At 32.6% G+C, this 16,170-nt stretch overlaps 1 protein-coding gene across 4 annotated transcripts in view; it reads left to right on the forward strand.

The window, feature by feature from the left end:
• Positions 1-12,960, forward strand: part of Far1 (fatty acyl-CoA reductase 1) — a 45,156-nt gene extending 32,196 nt beyond the window's left edge. For all 4 annotated transcript variants that reach the window (XM_048788392.1, XM_015477655.2, XM_048788390.1 and 1 more), the window contains exons 10-12: positions 4,387-4,516; positions 8,491-8,618; positions 10,122-12,960. In XM_048788392.1, coding sequence (XP_048644349.1) covers positions 4,387-4,516; positions 8,491-8,618; positions 10,122-10,284 — 421 coding nt within the window. In that variant the 3' untranslated portion in view covers positions 10,285-12,960. The remainder of the gene's footprint in view (positions 1-4,386; positions 4,517-8,490; positions 8,619-10,121) is intronic.
• The last annotated feature ends 3,210 nt before the right edge of the window (positions 12,961-16,170 follow it).

Raw genomic sequence — 16,170 nt, forward strand, 5'->3', positions numbered from 1 at the left:
GGGAGGGCTGGGGATGTTTCTCAAGTGCTTAAGTTCCTCTGGATTCTATCCCTGGTACCAAAAATAAAAAATAAATAAATAGAAGGAATAAAAGCAGCTATAGACGTATATAAATGAATGAACCTATATAAATGAATATTATTTACACAGGTAGTAGTCAGGATTTGGTGTGTAGGCCCTTGTTTACTGATCCTTGATACAGAGATGTCTTCATTTTGTATTCTGTCTGTCCCTTTTACATATAAACTAATGTGATTGTTTTAAAGATTGTGTGGGTTTTCAGTGTATCTGTTTTAAAGCAGTTCATTCCATTAGACCAAAACTATATTTTGAGATCACTTTGAGACAAACCCTTTTCAATCTGGGTCTCTTAGGAAGTTGCTATGGGACAATACCTTTAGATCTTACATCCTGCATTTCAAACAGCAAAGTTTCTGCACTACATGTCTTTAAGATCTAGAGTTCTTTTGTCTGAAAGATTCTTTGATCTATCTTAGGTTGTTTGAAAGTATTAAAGAATCTTACATTCTTAGCTTGGATGTGATCTATGCTCAAAAACCATTTCTTAAAGAATTCCTGACTGGTATTTTACATTATCTCCAAATATCATTCAAATAGTTTTTGTGTGTTTGTTTGTGGTACTGGAGATTGAACCCAGGGCCTTGTGATGCGAGGCAAGCTCTCTATCAACTGAGCTGTATCCTCAGTCCTCAAACAGTTCATAGTTTTTTTAATATAAAAAAGTATATTTTCTTATCTTTATTTATTTATTTATTTGTTTGTGGTGCTAAGGATCGAACCCAGTGCCTTGCACATGCTAGGCGAGCACTCTACCACTAAGCCACAACCCCAGCCCTCAGACAGTTCATTTGTAAAGATCATCTTTGTTCTCTTTCAGGAAGTCTTGACCGGATTAATTTTTATTAGGTATAGTTTCTGTTATCTTCCATATTATTACAGGTGACAATTTTGTGGGTTTTTTTTGTTGTTGTTGTTGTTGTTCTTTTAGCTTCCAGTTTGTTTTTAGTGCTAGGGATTGAAACCAGGGCCTTGTACATGCGAAGCAAGCACTCTATCACCAAACTACAGTCCTGAACCCATTTTCCTCATTTTACGCCCTTACTAAGAGTCTCCTCAGAGCTCTTTAAAATCTTCTGCTAATATTCTTTCCTGATCCTTTCAGATTTCAGTAACTCTTCTCAAAGGCCTTACCAATTTTGTCTACCACCTGATTATAAAGCCAATATTGCATGATTTAGATTTTTAGAATAGTACCCTTCCCCAGCACTCCCAATAGTACTAAGTTACTGTCTTCTGTGCTGTATCATGCATCACAGCAAACTTAGTGTCTTGAAACAAGTTATTAGTCATAATTTCTGTGGATCAGGAATTAAAGACTTGGCCAGGTTCTAGCTCAGGATCTTTCAAATGATTGCATTCAGATAAGGACTAACACAGGTATACTGTGGAGAAAGTGGTAAAGGGGAGGAAGGGTGCAGAGCACCTGGGGTGGCCAGGCATCTTTCTCTCTTCATGTAGTTTGAGAGTCTCTCCATGTGGTTTCTACACATGGACTAGTTTGAGCTTCCTCACAGCATGGCAGCCTCGGGGGGAGTTGGACAGCATACATGGTGACTGAAGGCTTCAAGGGTGAGTATTCCATTGCGCAAGGCAGAAAACTTACCACCTTTTCTGACCTAGCCCCAGAAGTCACACAGTGTCACTTCTTCATTCTGTTGGTTATAAATTACCTTCCCTCTTGAGGGGAATATAGTCTGGGTGATATTATAGACGAGCAGGTAGGATGGGAGATAATAATGTGAGGCTAAGTATCAAAGCAGGAGTGATCATTGACTTCTGGGAATGTGTAGTCTAAAAGTAACAAAGGACATAAACGTTTTTTTATGTAGGCAGTTTTATAAAAGTTAAGTACTAAAGTCTTAAAATTTATATTGTTTAATTTATTCATATATTTACTTAGCCAAGGTACTGAGCTTTACACCTTGCCTGATTCTACATTAAACTCATGTCATTCATGGTATCCATTTTACTCATTTGCATTAACTTAAGTGTCAGCCAGATGAAAATCTGACTTGCTATTTATCTTGACGTAATTATAGTCTAACTCAAATATGCATCATGGATTCTTATAATGTGGGGACCAAGATGCATGGCATTATTGTATATAGAAGCAGTATAAATTATTTATTTTAGCTCTTGAAATTTTAACATTTCCTTAGTGTTAAAAACAGCATCTAGAACAAATGGCTTCATGGCTTTTGGTTATTTAGCTTAACTCTATGTAGCATAACTTCTCTGAATCTGATTTTTTTTCATCTGTGTGATTCTCAACTGGGGACATTTGACAATATTTAGAGCTATTTTTAGTTATCACAATGAGGGGGGGGGGGTTGCTGCTGGCATCTAGTGGTAGAGCCATGGATGCTGCCAAGCATTTTACAGAACACAGAACAGTGACCTGCCACAAGCAGAGAATTATCTGACTCATTATTATAGCCAAGGTTGACAAGTGCTAGATTAGATATCATTAAGATTTTACACTACTTTACAGGACTGTGATTGACTATATTTTGAAGATTGCTATAATAAAGAATAAATATTCAGAATGTTCATCACTCGTCACAAACATTTTATTTGCTCTGTTATTTGTTTAATCAAAGAGTAATAGTGTAGAGTTTTAAGGGGTTTTGTTTAGTTTTTTTTTTAATCCCCCATAGTATTCAATCCAGTATTCAATCCAATTTTATTGCCTGATAAATATTTTATAAATTTTCACTTATTATGACCTTTCATATCTCCCCCACCTTTTTTTCCCTGCAATTATTGTTGGAGTAGTTGAATCCTGGATTGATTTTTTTAGGGCACTTCATTCATTTGAATGAATCCGAAGATAAGAATAGGTGAGAATTATCACTGAAAAAGAAGTAAGGGAGAAAAACTTTTTAATAAAATATATGTTGGAAAAATATGTTAACTGTGTGTGTGTGTGTGTGTGTGTGTGTGTGTGTGTAGATTCAAGTATAGTATACTGGCTGTGATAGTATTGATTTAGTTTTATATATATATATATATATAAAATATATTTTTTTTTGTTTGTTTTTTTAATTGCCTAACCTCTTCTAAAAGCAATATGTCTTTTGTCTCCACCCCAAATACTTTCTATCTATGTGAACTATTTCTGTCCAAATACAGCTTTTGATGTTTTATTTTTTTTGGTTTTTAACAGATGTGTTATTTTATAATTACGTTATTGGATGAAATAGTTTTTCTTTACATGGTCCATATTGCCTCATTTTCCTGTATTCTGGATTCAAGGTTTCTTTCTAAATGTATTGAATATGTTACCAAAATTACTTAGATAGTGATACTGTTTTGATTTTCTTCCCCATTTCTGATATTCCAGTTTTCTTCCATATCCCCAGTTTCTAAAGCTCTAATTTGGGAACTTTCTAAACTACATATAATGCTAATCCTTATTCTGGGAACATAAATGGACTTCTTTCAAAGTTGTTTTCAATAAATTATTTCTCAATAAATTTATTTTCTGTCTTCAGAAGTTGGGATTTTTTTGGTGTTATTTTATTTCAAAAAGTTCTTTCTTCCTTTTGGGTAATTATTGTTTTATAGTTGTTACTGCTCAGATTAGTGTTATGATATCAATGACTAACAGTGAGCAATAATAAATAACAGATACAATGATTAAGACCTTTGTCCTTTTTAAAGAAACAAAAAGGTTTATACTCCCTTATTTTTATGCAAAGGGACATTGGTGGGGTCATGGGGAGATGATATATTCATCTATTTCAGAACGTTTCAGCATGAGTCATTGATTTCATAGCACATTCAGCTGATCAAGATTGGAGCCCAGTCAGTATTAAAGCAGAAGTTTTTGTGTGAATATTTCTGCATACTTTGCCTCAGTGATGCTAAAGATTTGGAATCATAACAGTATATTATAAATTCATAGGGAATCTTAGGAAATGCATCTGAAAAGTGTAGTTTAAGAAAAAAAAGCAAGAGGAAATTGATTGGATCCATTTATTTGCTTTAATATTTTATATAGAAAATTTGACCTTAAAGGTGTACTGCACAGCCATTAAGAAATAATTATGTATATCAGCAGAATTCTATTTAAGCAATGCTAAATTTATTTGTTGCTATTTCCAAAGAAAATTTTTTTCATTTTGGATTTGCAAAATGTATTCCCAAGATGCAGAAATGTTCTTATTCCCTGCTGGTTTGATACACTTGTTGAATTACATATTAAAATTATACTTTAATGTTAATATATTGGGGAAACTGGTACCCTGGGATTTTTCCTCATCTAGGCAGTATATGAATCTGTCAATTTTTCTTGTAATACAGGATGATGAAAACAATAACTCGTCTTCACAAAGCTATGGTGTTCCTCGAATATTTCACAAGTAATTCTTGGGTGTGGAATACTGACAATGTCAATATGTTAATGAATCAACTAAACCCAGAAGATAAAAAGGCAAGTGTTTTCTGTTTTATAAAGTAGCATAACAGAAAACTGTTAAGCAGCCTGAGAAATAGATATTTTCCACAACATTATACAAACTTAAAATGCCTTTATTGTGGTTAGCACCTGCAAACCATGTATACATTTGTACATTACTTTAGTTCTCCAGGTAAGCTCCACAATTAGAAAATGTTTAGTTCATTTAGTTTTAGCTTTAACTATGTTTATCAATGTTTTTCTCAAATATTTTCTTTCTGTCTGAAATATATTTAGAATACCAGAATATAGTTTAGTTAGGGGATTGTTAGTATTGAACTCTTAGCTCACTATTAGGTTTTATAACATGACCTTGGTGCACATTAAAGGTAACTTACTCTTTTTTTTTTTTTTTCTTTAATATTTATTTATTTATTTTTCGGTGGACACAACATCTTTGTTTGTATGTGGTGCTGAGGATCGAACCCGGGCCGCACGCATGCCAGGCGAGCGCGCTACCACTTGAGCCACATCCCCAGCCCCGTAACTTACTCTTTATATTCTGTCAATATTGTTGCTATTGAAAAGTCAGGAATTTGCTCTTCCTTTATAAGAGAGCTGTCATTTCTGGCTCATGTTCAGCTTTTCCTTTTATATTTGACGTTCTGCAGTTTCTCTATGAATATGTCTGGTTGCTTTGGTTGGGCTTCCTGAATCTGAAGATGGTATCTTTTAGCAATGTTGGTAAAACACATAGCAGCAATTTCTTGAAATATGCATTCAAATACCACCATTCTCTTATCTTTTTCCATAGTTCCTATTATATGTTAGGTCATTCTGCCTTCAGATATTTAAGTGTATTTCACATTTTTTTTCTGGGCTGAAATCTAAATTATTTATTTAAATTCTATGGCAATCACAGCTGAGTTTAAACCATCTACTTGAATTTTGGGTTTCAGTTCTTATATTTCCATTTTTAACAAGTTCATCGTACTTTTTAATCTCACAGATATTTCTTAAATAGCCTATAGTATTTTTTTTTCTTGGAACATGTTAAAAATAATTTTTTAAAAATTTTCTACCTCATAATTCAAACCTAAAGGATGGATAGTGTCTATTCTGCTACTGTTGTTTGAGCTGAGTCTCACTCATGGCACCTTGTTTCTTTGTTTCTTATTGTTATATGTTTTCCTGTAAATTCATATTTCTTGAGAATTTATTTTGGAATTTTTTGAAGGTATAGATTGCACCTGCAGTGTCTAATGAGAATTATTTGCCTTTGCAAATAAATTTTGCACTAGCCTAGTATCTATCAGCACTAACTAGTTTGGCAGCATTAACAAGCCAGGGCCACTGAGAAGTACCTGATTAGGTTCTAGCGTAACTCAATTATTACCTCCTCTCTTTTCCAAAAGGTAATAATTGTCTTGGATCCTAATACTAAATGTTAGTTTTACCCATTTTTTGACTTTACACAAATGGTATCTGTCATCCAGTATTTTTTTCATGCTTCTTTTGATAGACATTTATTTTCAGTTTTGGATTATGAACATAAGCACACATTTGTGTAAAGTGTGTATATACTCTGGGTCATTATGTGGTGGGTCATAAGGCATTTGTATATTCAATTTAGTAGATAAGGCCATTCTAAGTGCTAATGTATAACTCCTGTCAATCCCATACTACTTTAGTGTATAGTGGTATCTCTATGATTTTAGTATGCATTTTCTACTACATAAAAAAATGCTTATGTAAAAATAGTGGGTGGGGGGAGCCAATAATCATGTTGAAAATGGGCTAGAGAAAAACAATTACAGAAGATGAGTGTTAACCATTTGAAAAGATAACGTTACACTCAATCGAGGAAATTAAATTAAAACTAGACTAAGTTTTTATTTATTACTTAGCAGATTTACAAAAAATACAGACTTTGACAGCATAGTCTGAAGAGGCCCTAGGCAAATGGACATCCTCATACATTACTGGTAGAAATGTATGGCATGTCTTTCTTTATTCTTTTATGTTCAACCAGTTTGTATCCTCTTTTAAAAGTTTTTTTTTTTAATAAGTAGCTTATAGTTAGAGTTTTTTGGTTTTTTTTCCCAGCCTCATATTTTTATATATCTATATTTTTTAGTTGTCAGTGGACCTTTATTTTTTTTATTTATGTTAAGCATTGAACCCAGGGCCTCACATGTGCTGGACAAGCATTCTACCACTGAGCCATAACCCCAGCCCTCCAGTCTCTTTTTGACACTTTTTTGGAGAACTTAGTCCAAAACATAATTCCTGATAATTTTCTATTTAAATATTTCAGTACATTTTATGTGTCCTACTCGTTCTAAGTTCTTTTTTTTCTATTTGCTTTTTTTAGGTGATATTTTTTTCCACTATTTCATGTTTTCCGGTCTAAGTTTCATAGAATACATTCTTTTTCAATTGTTTTAGTAGGTTACTCTAGAGATTATAATATCTTTTCTTAGTTTAGCAAGAGCTACTATAAAATTTACATTTTCTCTGATAATAACCAATGCCTTTCTGCTATTGTTATTACATAACTTAATTTTATGTTAAGCCTCACAGGTTATTTTTGTTACAGTCTGTCTGTGCTGCTCTAGAAGAATACCAGAGGAGGGTAATTTATCATAAACAGAAGTTTGTTTATAGTTCTAAAGGCTGGGAATTCTTGAGATCAAGGGGCTTAGTATCTGGTGAAGACCTAATTCACCAATGATGGAAGGAGAAAGAGAGGGCAAGCATTCAAATTTTCTGCCTCAAGTCCTTTTATCATCAGTATTAATCTGTTTGTGAGGGTAGGACCTTCGTAATTTAATCACCTTGTACTAAGCCCCACCTGCCAACACTATTGCATTGGGGATTAAATTTCTACCATGTGCTTTTAGAGGGACATATTCAAATTGTAGCACAGTCTATGCAGTAACTATTTATATGATTTACCAGCATAATTGAAATTAATTAAATGAAATAATTGAAATGAAGATCCTTTTATTGATCTTCATTTCTTCCATCTCCAGACTTTGTAGACTCAATCTGGAATTTTTCTGCCCTGAATAATCCTCTTTAGTGTAGTTATTTCACTGTGGGTACACTCATGTCATATTGTTACAGTTTTTATTCTTCAGGAAACATCATTATTTCACCTTTGTTTTTCAAGGATATTCCCACGGGTGTAGGATTTTATGTTAGCAATACCTTTCTTTTATACTTGGAAAATATCTCACAGTCTTTGACTTACATTGGTTTTGGTGAGAAGTTATCCAGTAGTCATCTATCTGTCCTTTTTTGATTTATTTTCTGGTGCCTAGATGTGTAGATATATTTCTGTTCCATTTTTTTTTTTCTTCCTGTGGGACAATCTCACACCCACGCCCATACCCATCTTTATACCCATCTCCTTTGTTAAGTCTCCCATCTTAGTGCAATATTTCTGTATTTTCATATTTTACTAATTAATTTATAGTAGCATTTCAAATGCCCCTCCCCAACTTACCCATTTTTAGGTAAGTGATGGTGTAAAGTGAATAATCTCCTTGTCACTCCAAATAAATTATTCCACTGAATGCTAGGAGAACTGAGCAATAGACAACTCTCTTATTTTGCTAAGAAATAGTATTTCTGTAAAGATTATTTTTCTGGATTTATCTATCCTTTTCATCAAATGGTCTAGTAACTGTTATCTATAGTTCTAAGCCAGCTTTTGTAACATGTTTTGTTTTTTTCCCTCCTAAAGTCAAAAGTATTCTCTAGGAAAATTAATCTGTGTGGTACACAAGGAACTATAGGAAGAAAAGAGAGGATGCAGATATAAAAGAACTAGAAATAAAATAGGAATATAAAGAAATATACTTAGACAATATAAAAAATTAATACTATGTTATAATATTTTGTTACCTTGTTATTTGGGATTGCCTTTTAGAAAAAGTGAATTTTGACAAGTTGTAGAAAAATTCCTCAGGAAAATATTTAACTTTTTGTTGTTGTTAATGTAGACCTTCAATATTGATGTACGGCAATTACATTGGGCAGAATATATAGAAAACTATTGCATGGGAACTAAGAAATATGTATTGAATGAAGAAATGTCTGGCCTTCCTGCAGCTAGAAAACATTTGAACAAGTAAGTTTTACATTGGTTTGATTGCATCTTGTCTACCTTATGAAATATTACACAACTGTTTTGGTAAATTGGTATATCTAAAATACATTACAAATCTATTATATTTAGGAAAAGTACTTACCTTTGGGTTGGAACTAATGGCAGTTGATTTGGCATAAAATTATTGAAAACTATCGTCTTCCTCAATGTATATATTCCTTAGTATGAAGTTGGGGTGAAATTTAGTTTTTAAAATCACCACTGTCTTCTCTTATGTTGCTATTGAAGAAGTAAAGATATTAGCAGAAAATAAAAATATATTTTTATTAAATATTTAAAGATTAATATTTGGAAATTAAATATTTAAAGATTTTTTTAACCCTACTCAAATAATCTCTATAAGAGAAGAGATACAGCAATACATCATTCAGCACAGAATTTTATCTTTGTAAAATAGTTATAATTTTCTTAGTCTCTTTATAAAAGTATACATGCTGATTAAAAATAAACTCAAAAAACAGAAGAATCAAAATCACTGGTAATTCACCATTCAGAGATGCAGATAATTTTAATGATCATTTCTTTTGTTTGTAGTATCTTTTTTGTTATCTTGGTAATATTTTCAAGACTTTGACATTACTGTACTTTTGATGCCTCATAACTCTATGCGGCTTTTTGCAGGGCAGCTAGTTGTGTGGATGAGAAAACTTGAGACTTAGGAAAGTTTTTATAGCAAAGCAAACTGCAATATTGATCTTAACTTCTTATTCAAAGCTCTTTTCTCTGCACTGTTGTTCCCATATTGCAGTTCTATCTTGTAATACATGCTGAAAGTAATGAAATTTATGTAACATGAACACATACCTAAAGGTTTGTATTCCTTTCAAACACCATTAGAAACCATCAGAAATGTTTTGAAACATGAGCAAGGTAATATGACTGGTATTTGAGAATAGGAAGATCATCCTTTTTAGAGTTAAAGCCATATTTTACTCTTGGATAAGAACTTGTCAGTTGACCATTGACTGTGATTGTCAGCTTTGAATGAAGGAGTAAGTTTACTTGCCTTAAAACTTGAAAGCAACTAAAAATGTCAAAAATGCTTATTGTATTTTGTCTGTACTATAATGTATATAATGAACAAACCTTTTTAGATCAGTTAGGAAGCTCCAGAAGTTCAAGGCATGTATCTGTTTTACCTACAGATATATTATTCATGCCTAGGACAATACTGGGCACACAGGGATGCTCAATAATATTCATTGAATAAGTTTATATTCTAAATACACTATTATGAAAACTCTTTGCTGTATTCCTATTTGATTGAGGTAGTACTTTGATGTATTACTGTGCAGGTTATTAATAGTCAAGTTAGTTTGAATTCCACTTTCTAACTTGAGGATGTCTACTCTGTGTGTGTGTGTGTTATGTGTGTAGTGGGATGGGTACTGCAGATTGAGCCCAGGGGTGCTCTGTTTTATTGTAGAAAATATTGTCTAGCATATCTCTCCATTTGCTTTTCAGGTTACGGAACATACGGTATGGTTTCAATACTATCCTTGTGATCCTGATCTGGCGCATTTTTATTGCAAGATCACAAATGGCAAGAAACATCTGGTACTTTGTAGTTAGCCTGTGTTACAAGTTTCTGTCATACTTTCGAGCATCCAGCACTATGAGATACTGAAGACCAAGAATTTAGCTTTAGAACATCTATGCATATGGTGGTCTAAAAATGCACAAAATGTAAAATGTACTTAAAGTCATCTCACTTTTTGTCAAACATTAAACCATCTTAGATTGGAATGTGGTACATTTTATGTAACATTTAATGTTTATGCTCATAAAACCTAGTGAACACACTGTGGTATGCCAGCTCAAATCTGTAATAGCCACCAAAACCATAACTAAACGTTTTGATCCCTGGAAAGAAAGGGATAGGGTGAGGGCAAGAGTAGGAAATAGGAACCCTGACCAGTATAACTGTGCAATTTTTGGGACATATTAATTAAAATATGCCTTAACATAATTTCTACTATTTAGTGCAATGGGTAGCATTTATTTGGATAGGAATACTAGCTAAGTTGGTAGATGTCTGATTCTTTAATGTTCAATTTTTTTTTTCATCAATTGAAGTGGGTTTGAGTTTTGTTAAGACTATAACCAAACTATTTTCACTTCATCCTATAAGTTATTGAGTGATATCAAACATGAAAACGTGTTCCAGTTTTCTTTTTCTGATTAAATGTCCAGTGCATATCATTTTTCTATAAGTAATCAGTTGCTTTATAATGAGAAGGTTATATATTATTCTAAAAACCCACTGGATCTAAATGGGTTTGAAAATCCATATCAATATATGCTGTGTGTTTTTAAAGGACAACAAAAACAAATTCATTGAAACTGTATCAAAAAGAATAGGAGTACTTTTTTCTTGTCCACATTTCAGTCAAATAAAAATCAATCCTGTGAGATTGTGTTTATATATTGAAGCAAGAGGATTTTTTAGGACTTTATTGGAGGTGGGTGTAGGGAAGGATTCACCATACTTGGGCTCTCCTTCCTTTATACATTATATCATAGGACTTTTAAAAGGCTTGTACTGCTTTTCAAATGAGATCTGAAAGTGCATTATTATGGAAGAATGTATTTGCAGCTACTAATAACATCAAGAAAATGTCCTTGTGTGTAAGTAAACACATTAATTTTGACCTTGAAAGCTGAATTCCTTAAAGAAAATAATACAAAATGTGTATAAAATTAAATAAAGGACTTTATTTACATACCATATAAAGTAGCAAACTGTTGAATGAGTTTGAAAATATCATTTATTTTTTCTGCATGTGGTTTTAGCTTTAGAAAGAAATGCATTATAGAAACAAGTAATAGCAAGAAAATTGATGTATATTTTAATGATACATTATAATTCCCTTTAAATTGCAATAGTAGTTTACTATTTTAACATATATTTGGTTTAACAGATTGTTCAGCATTACACTGTTCTAATTAAGCTGATCAAGTTGTATTATATTTAAATCATCAGCAATGTATCGTGAATATGTTTAAAGGGTTCAGTTCACAGTACAAAGTTACATGTAACTTCTCAATTTCCTTTGTCAATTTAAATGCAATGTATAAAAAGTTTATTTTGATATTGTGGAAAAACTAAATGTAAAAGAAATCACCTTCTTCCATGCAGGTGTATAATCTTGAAAAAGAAAAATGCTTCCATGTTGAAGCCAGATTTTCTGTAGTAAAACTTTTAAACATTATTTTAAAAGAAATATGTATGTAAATAGCTATATATTCTTTGGAATGATACTAAAGTCTTTGGTCAAGGACCATACCTTGTATAAGGTGTGAGAGACCATGACAGTGTGAAAATGGAATAAATAATGATGCCTTGGATTTAAGGTGGCCCATATATTTACATTAAGTACTTCATCTCTCCAAATATATTTCCATAACATGTTGAAAACATGCTAACATTTGTATGACTTTTGTAATTCTGCCAGAGATACCTAGAATCAGATGAATTTTCTTTGTGTCTTAACAAGAGGATCAGGTGCAACTTGGGTAGGCCTGTGAAGTGCTTTGGGAGTATTTTGTCTTCTGAACTGTTTTACTGTTCTTATAATTTAAGTTAAATATGAATTGGGAGGGTGCTGAGGCTACTGTATTAATTTTGTGTTTAGAATTGTGTCAAAAGAAGGGTAATGGGTAAATTAAGTATGTCATCCTAGGACTTAAAATTCTAAAGTTAGTATAAAGAGTGTATAGATTGTTAATCCTCACCAACTAGATTTTGGATTTAAGTCAGATTCAAAGATTTTGGAAATCTGTTCTCTGTATCGTTTCATAGACAAGGTTTTTAGTTCTGTGTGTATGTTTCTCACAAACTCATTTAACAAGACAGTTTATAAAATAGATTCATTTCATTTAGTTCATTTGATAAAACTGTATTCTAAAACATTTTAGATAGTTCCCATTTTTCACTCTTAATTGGGACATGTGTGTTAAATTGTGATGTCATTAAGAGTTTATTTAATTTTGATCTGGCAACACTATATGTCTTACAGCTCAGTGCAGAGAAACATGGCAATATGTTGTTCTTTGACCTAAGGATGGCATAGAATGAAGATTCTTTGTATTTGTATAATAAAGCTTGGAAGTGGGGGGGGGAAACTCACTTCTCCCCTTTCTTTGTGTTTGTCTGCAGGAACTGATTCAGGATTTTTTGGTTTGTATTTTTTGTTTTAATTGTAAACAGATAATCTTTTATAAGCAGTAAATAGAAGCATTATTGGGTGCCTTTGTTTGTAAACCAAAAAAGTAATAAATGAATCCCTCTATTTCCATTATAGTTTTTATTGTATTTTTATGTTCTGAAAATTATATGAGATAATGTGGTTAGGATTACAGGAAGCAGTTCTTAACGCCCCTTGTCTTCTTTAGGTGCCCTTATTAATTCTTATATCCCAATATTATTTAAGTCTGAGTTGCTCACACAGTATTTTAGGGAAATAATATATGCCAAGTGAATGCTTTTTTGTTAAAGTATTATTTTTGTGAATTAGCTAGAATGAGCTTGTTTTTCTAAAAACAGAACCAGGAGACCACCAGGGTGTCATTAGACTCCAGCTACTTTGTTTCATATTGAATCCTGTTAGTTTGGGTACATTAGTAATTTATCTGACTCCATATAAGGAATTACTCATTAGTGATACAGATTGAACCTTTTGGGGGTGAGAAGGGCAGAGTATATCAGGCTGAGGTACAGCTGAATGTACATTGGCCTTCTAAGCATGTGCTTGTAGGCTGACTCCCAACCGTGACTTGAAACCATTCTCATTAATTTGCTCTGCTTTGAGGAAAACTTTCTCTTTGCAAGAGAAAGGAACACATGCTGTGAAATTTGATCCATAAATGAGTTTAAATTAACATCATGTGATAGAAGATATATGAAATAATTTTTAATTAATATTTTTGTCTTGAAGCAATTTTCCAGTGATAGAATGAATTTGTCTTAGCATCTCTGCTACCCCTAAGATTCCTAAACAAATCATCTTTTTGTCAATTGAATACCATTGTGCAAAATTGTCAAATAATTCTTTTGATTTTTTTTTTTATTAAAGAAAAACTTGAGTAACATTAAGTTTGTGCTCTTTTGCTAGTTGATGACTAAAAGCATTTACTTAGAAAAACTGAAAGTGGTGTGAGTTTAATGTCTTCATTGTGGGCCATAACTCAGAGGAATAAGGCTATAATTGTTATGTGTTTAGCTAGTGATCACAGACTATCTCTAAGACTTGTAATTTTATACAAAGGGAAGAGAGTTATTTAATTTTTTTTTCAAATTCATTAATCTATATAATTATTCCTATTTATTCTCTTCAAAATACTAAATCTTTTCATGTTAAAGCTCCATGAAGTTGAATTAGATGTCTTCCAAAGATGCTTTGGAGGCCGACTTTATTTTCTGTTGTTGAGTGGGAAATCTAATTCTCATTTTCTCTTGCAAAAATCTGTAGAGCAACGTGAAACTAGAAAAGTGCTGGGTTGAACCATATAAAAATGGTAATATGTCTTTGACCTGTGAGGGTAATTTCATATGACTCAACCTAGTATTATAGCCTTCTTTTTTTTTCAAACTTTTAACACTTCTGAATGGAAACATAGTTGAGCGTAGTTTTATTTAAAAATAGTCATGTAAGAAGATTGTATATTTCTTTTATCAGTAATTAATTGTTTGACTTTTAATGCCTAATCTGCTTTTTTTCCACACAGGTTCTTAACCTGGTCCTCACTTTCTTGAGGGCAGAACCACCAGCCTTGCACCTTTTACATTCTAAAACACTAGCTAATATTTGTTTAGTGTTTACTGTGATAGTGAGTACTCTAAGCATTTAATTCTGTAAGTATTAACTCATTTATACCTTACAACAGCCCTCTGTTGAAGGCATCTCTATTACTCATGTTTTATAAGTGTAATAGCTAAGGCATATGACTTTAATCATTCGTCCACATTATCCTTCTAGTAGCAGAGCCAAGACTCTATTTGTCTAGCTTCAACCTATACTGTTGTTCAGTACAGCTATAGTTGGTCTTTGATACCTGCATCCACAGATTAACCAACCAGTTTGAAAATCTTTTTTTAAAAAAATTTCATCTGTACTGAATAGATACAGAACTTTTCTTTGTCATTATTGCCTAAACAATATAGTATAACTATGGGATATGCATTGTTATGCATTCGCCATACATGTAGTCAATGACTGAAATGTGAGTTGTGACTGTATTTACATAGTACTTACATTGTCTTAGGTACTATTAATAATTTACAGATGATTTACAGTATGCTGACCAACGTGGGAAGATTAGGTACAAATACTATGCCATTTTATATGAGGAATTTGAGCATCTAAAGATTTTGGAACCCATGGGAATCCTGGAACTAATCACTATAGGAATACAAATATTTCTGGACTATTTAGAGAAGTTCTTTAACATGTTGTACTTTTTTTTTTTTTTTTTTTGGTAAAACAGCATTCGTCTTTTCAACAAATATTGAATACCTATTATGATTTAGGCATTATGTTTTATATTTCAATTATCTTTATCACCAAACTGTAAGCTTCTCAATGGCCAGAGAATATATATACACTACCTTTACTTTAGAATTTCTTTTTATTTGATATGAACAGATAATTTATACACACACACATAATGATAGATAAACTTAATAGCACAAAGGAATGATTTACTGTTTATTTCGGAGAACAGCTCATATAAGCAATAGGACAATTGAGTTGTGTTTTGAGTCTGGCCATTGGAATGTTGTCATATGGAAGCATCCAGAGAGAGGGAAGAATATGTACAGAGCCTGAGAAGTGTGTGGGACAGGGAATCCTTTTTAGTGCTTTTAAGTGACTAAGGAAGGATGAGGCTGGGGTGGTAATTGGGAGCCAATTGAAGGTCTTTGCATTCTCAGAATTCACTGTTGTGGAAGGGGAGTCAAAAATTCAAACACTAAAATGCTTTCTTAGCCCAAAGCACAGTCAAATTAAATATGAATAGATTTTGTGTGTTTCATGAACTGACTTATTCTATTACATAATCATTTCTAAGTGAAATCAGTTTATGAGAAAAGCACTGGTACATACAGTGTTAGTGTTTTTCTGTGAGTACAAACCACACCAATGTTTAAATAAGTCTGTTTTTCAGTTTTCAGTGTCTTAAAATTGCTGTCTTCAGACCAGCAGTCTGCATAGGCATGTCATGGGAACTCCAAAATGCAAATTTTGGACCCCACCTACTGATTCAGAACTTGGGGGTAGGGCCCAGCAATCTTTTTTAACAAGTTCCCCAGGGGATTCTGATGCACACTAAAGTTGGAAAACCGCTGGTCTATAGAGTCAGTCCTCATGAGATACCAGCAGGTTCCAAATAGAATTCATTCCTGGGATTTGGGGAGACAGGAAAGTATGACTTTGAAGGTAAAACCAACATGATGCAAAACAGGCATACATAAAGGTCTGGACTGGCTGGAGTAATTCCAAAATAAGATGTTAGT

Source organism: Marmota marmota, unplaced genomic scaffold (genome assembly GCF_001458135.2).
Source record: "Marmota marmota marmota unplaced genomic scaffold, marMar, whole genome shotgun sequence".
Classification (NCBI taxonomy): domain Eukaryota; kingdom Metazoa; phylum Chordata; class Mammalia; order Rodentia; family Sciuridae; genus Marmota; species Marmota marmota.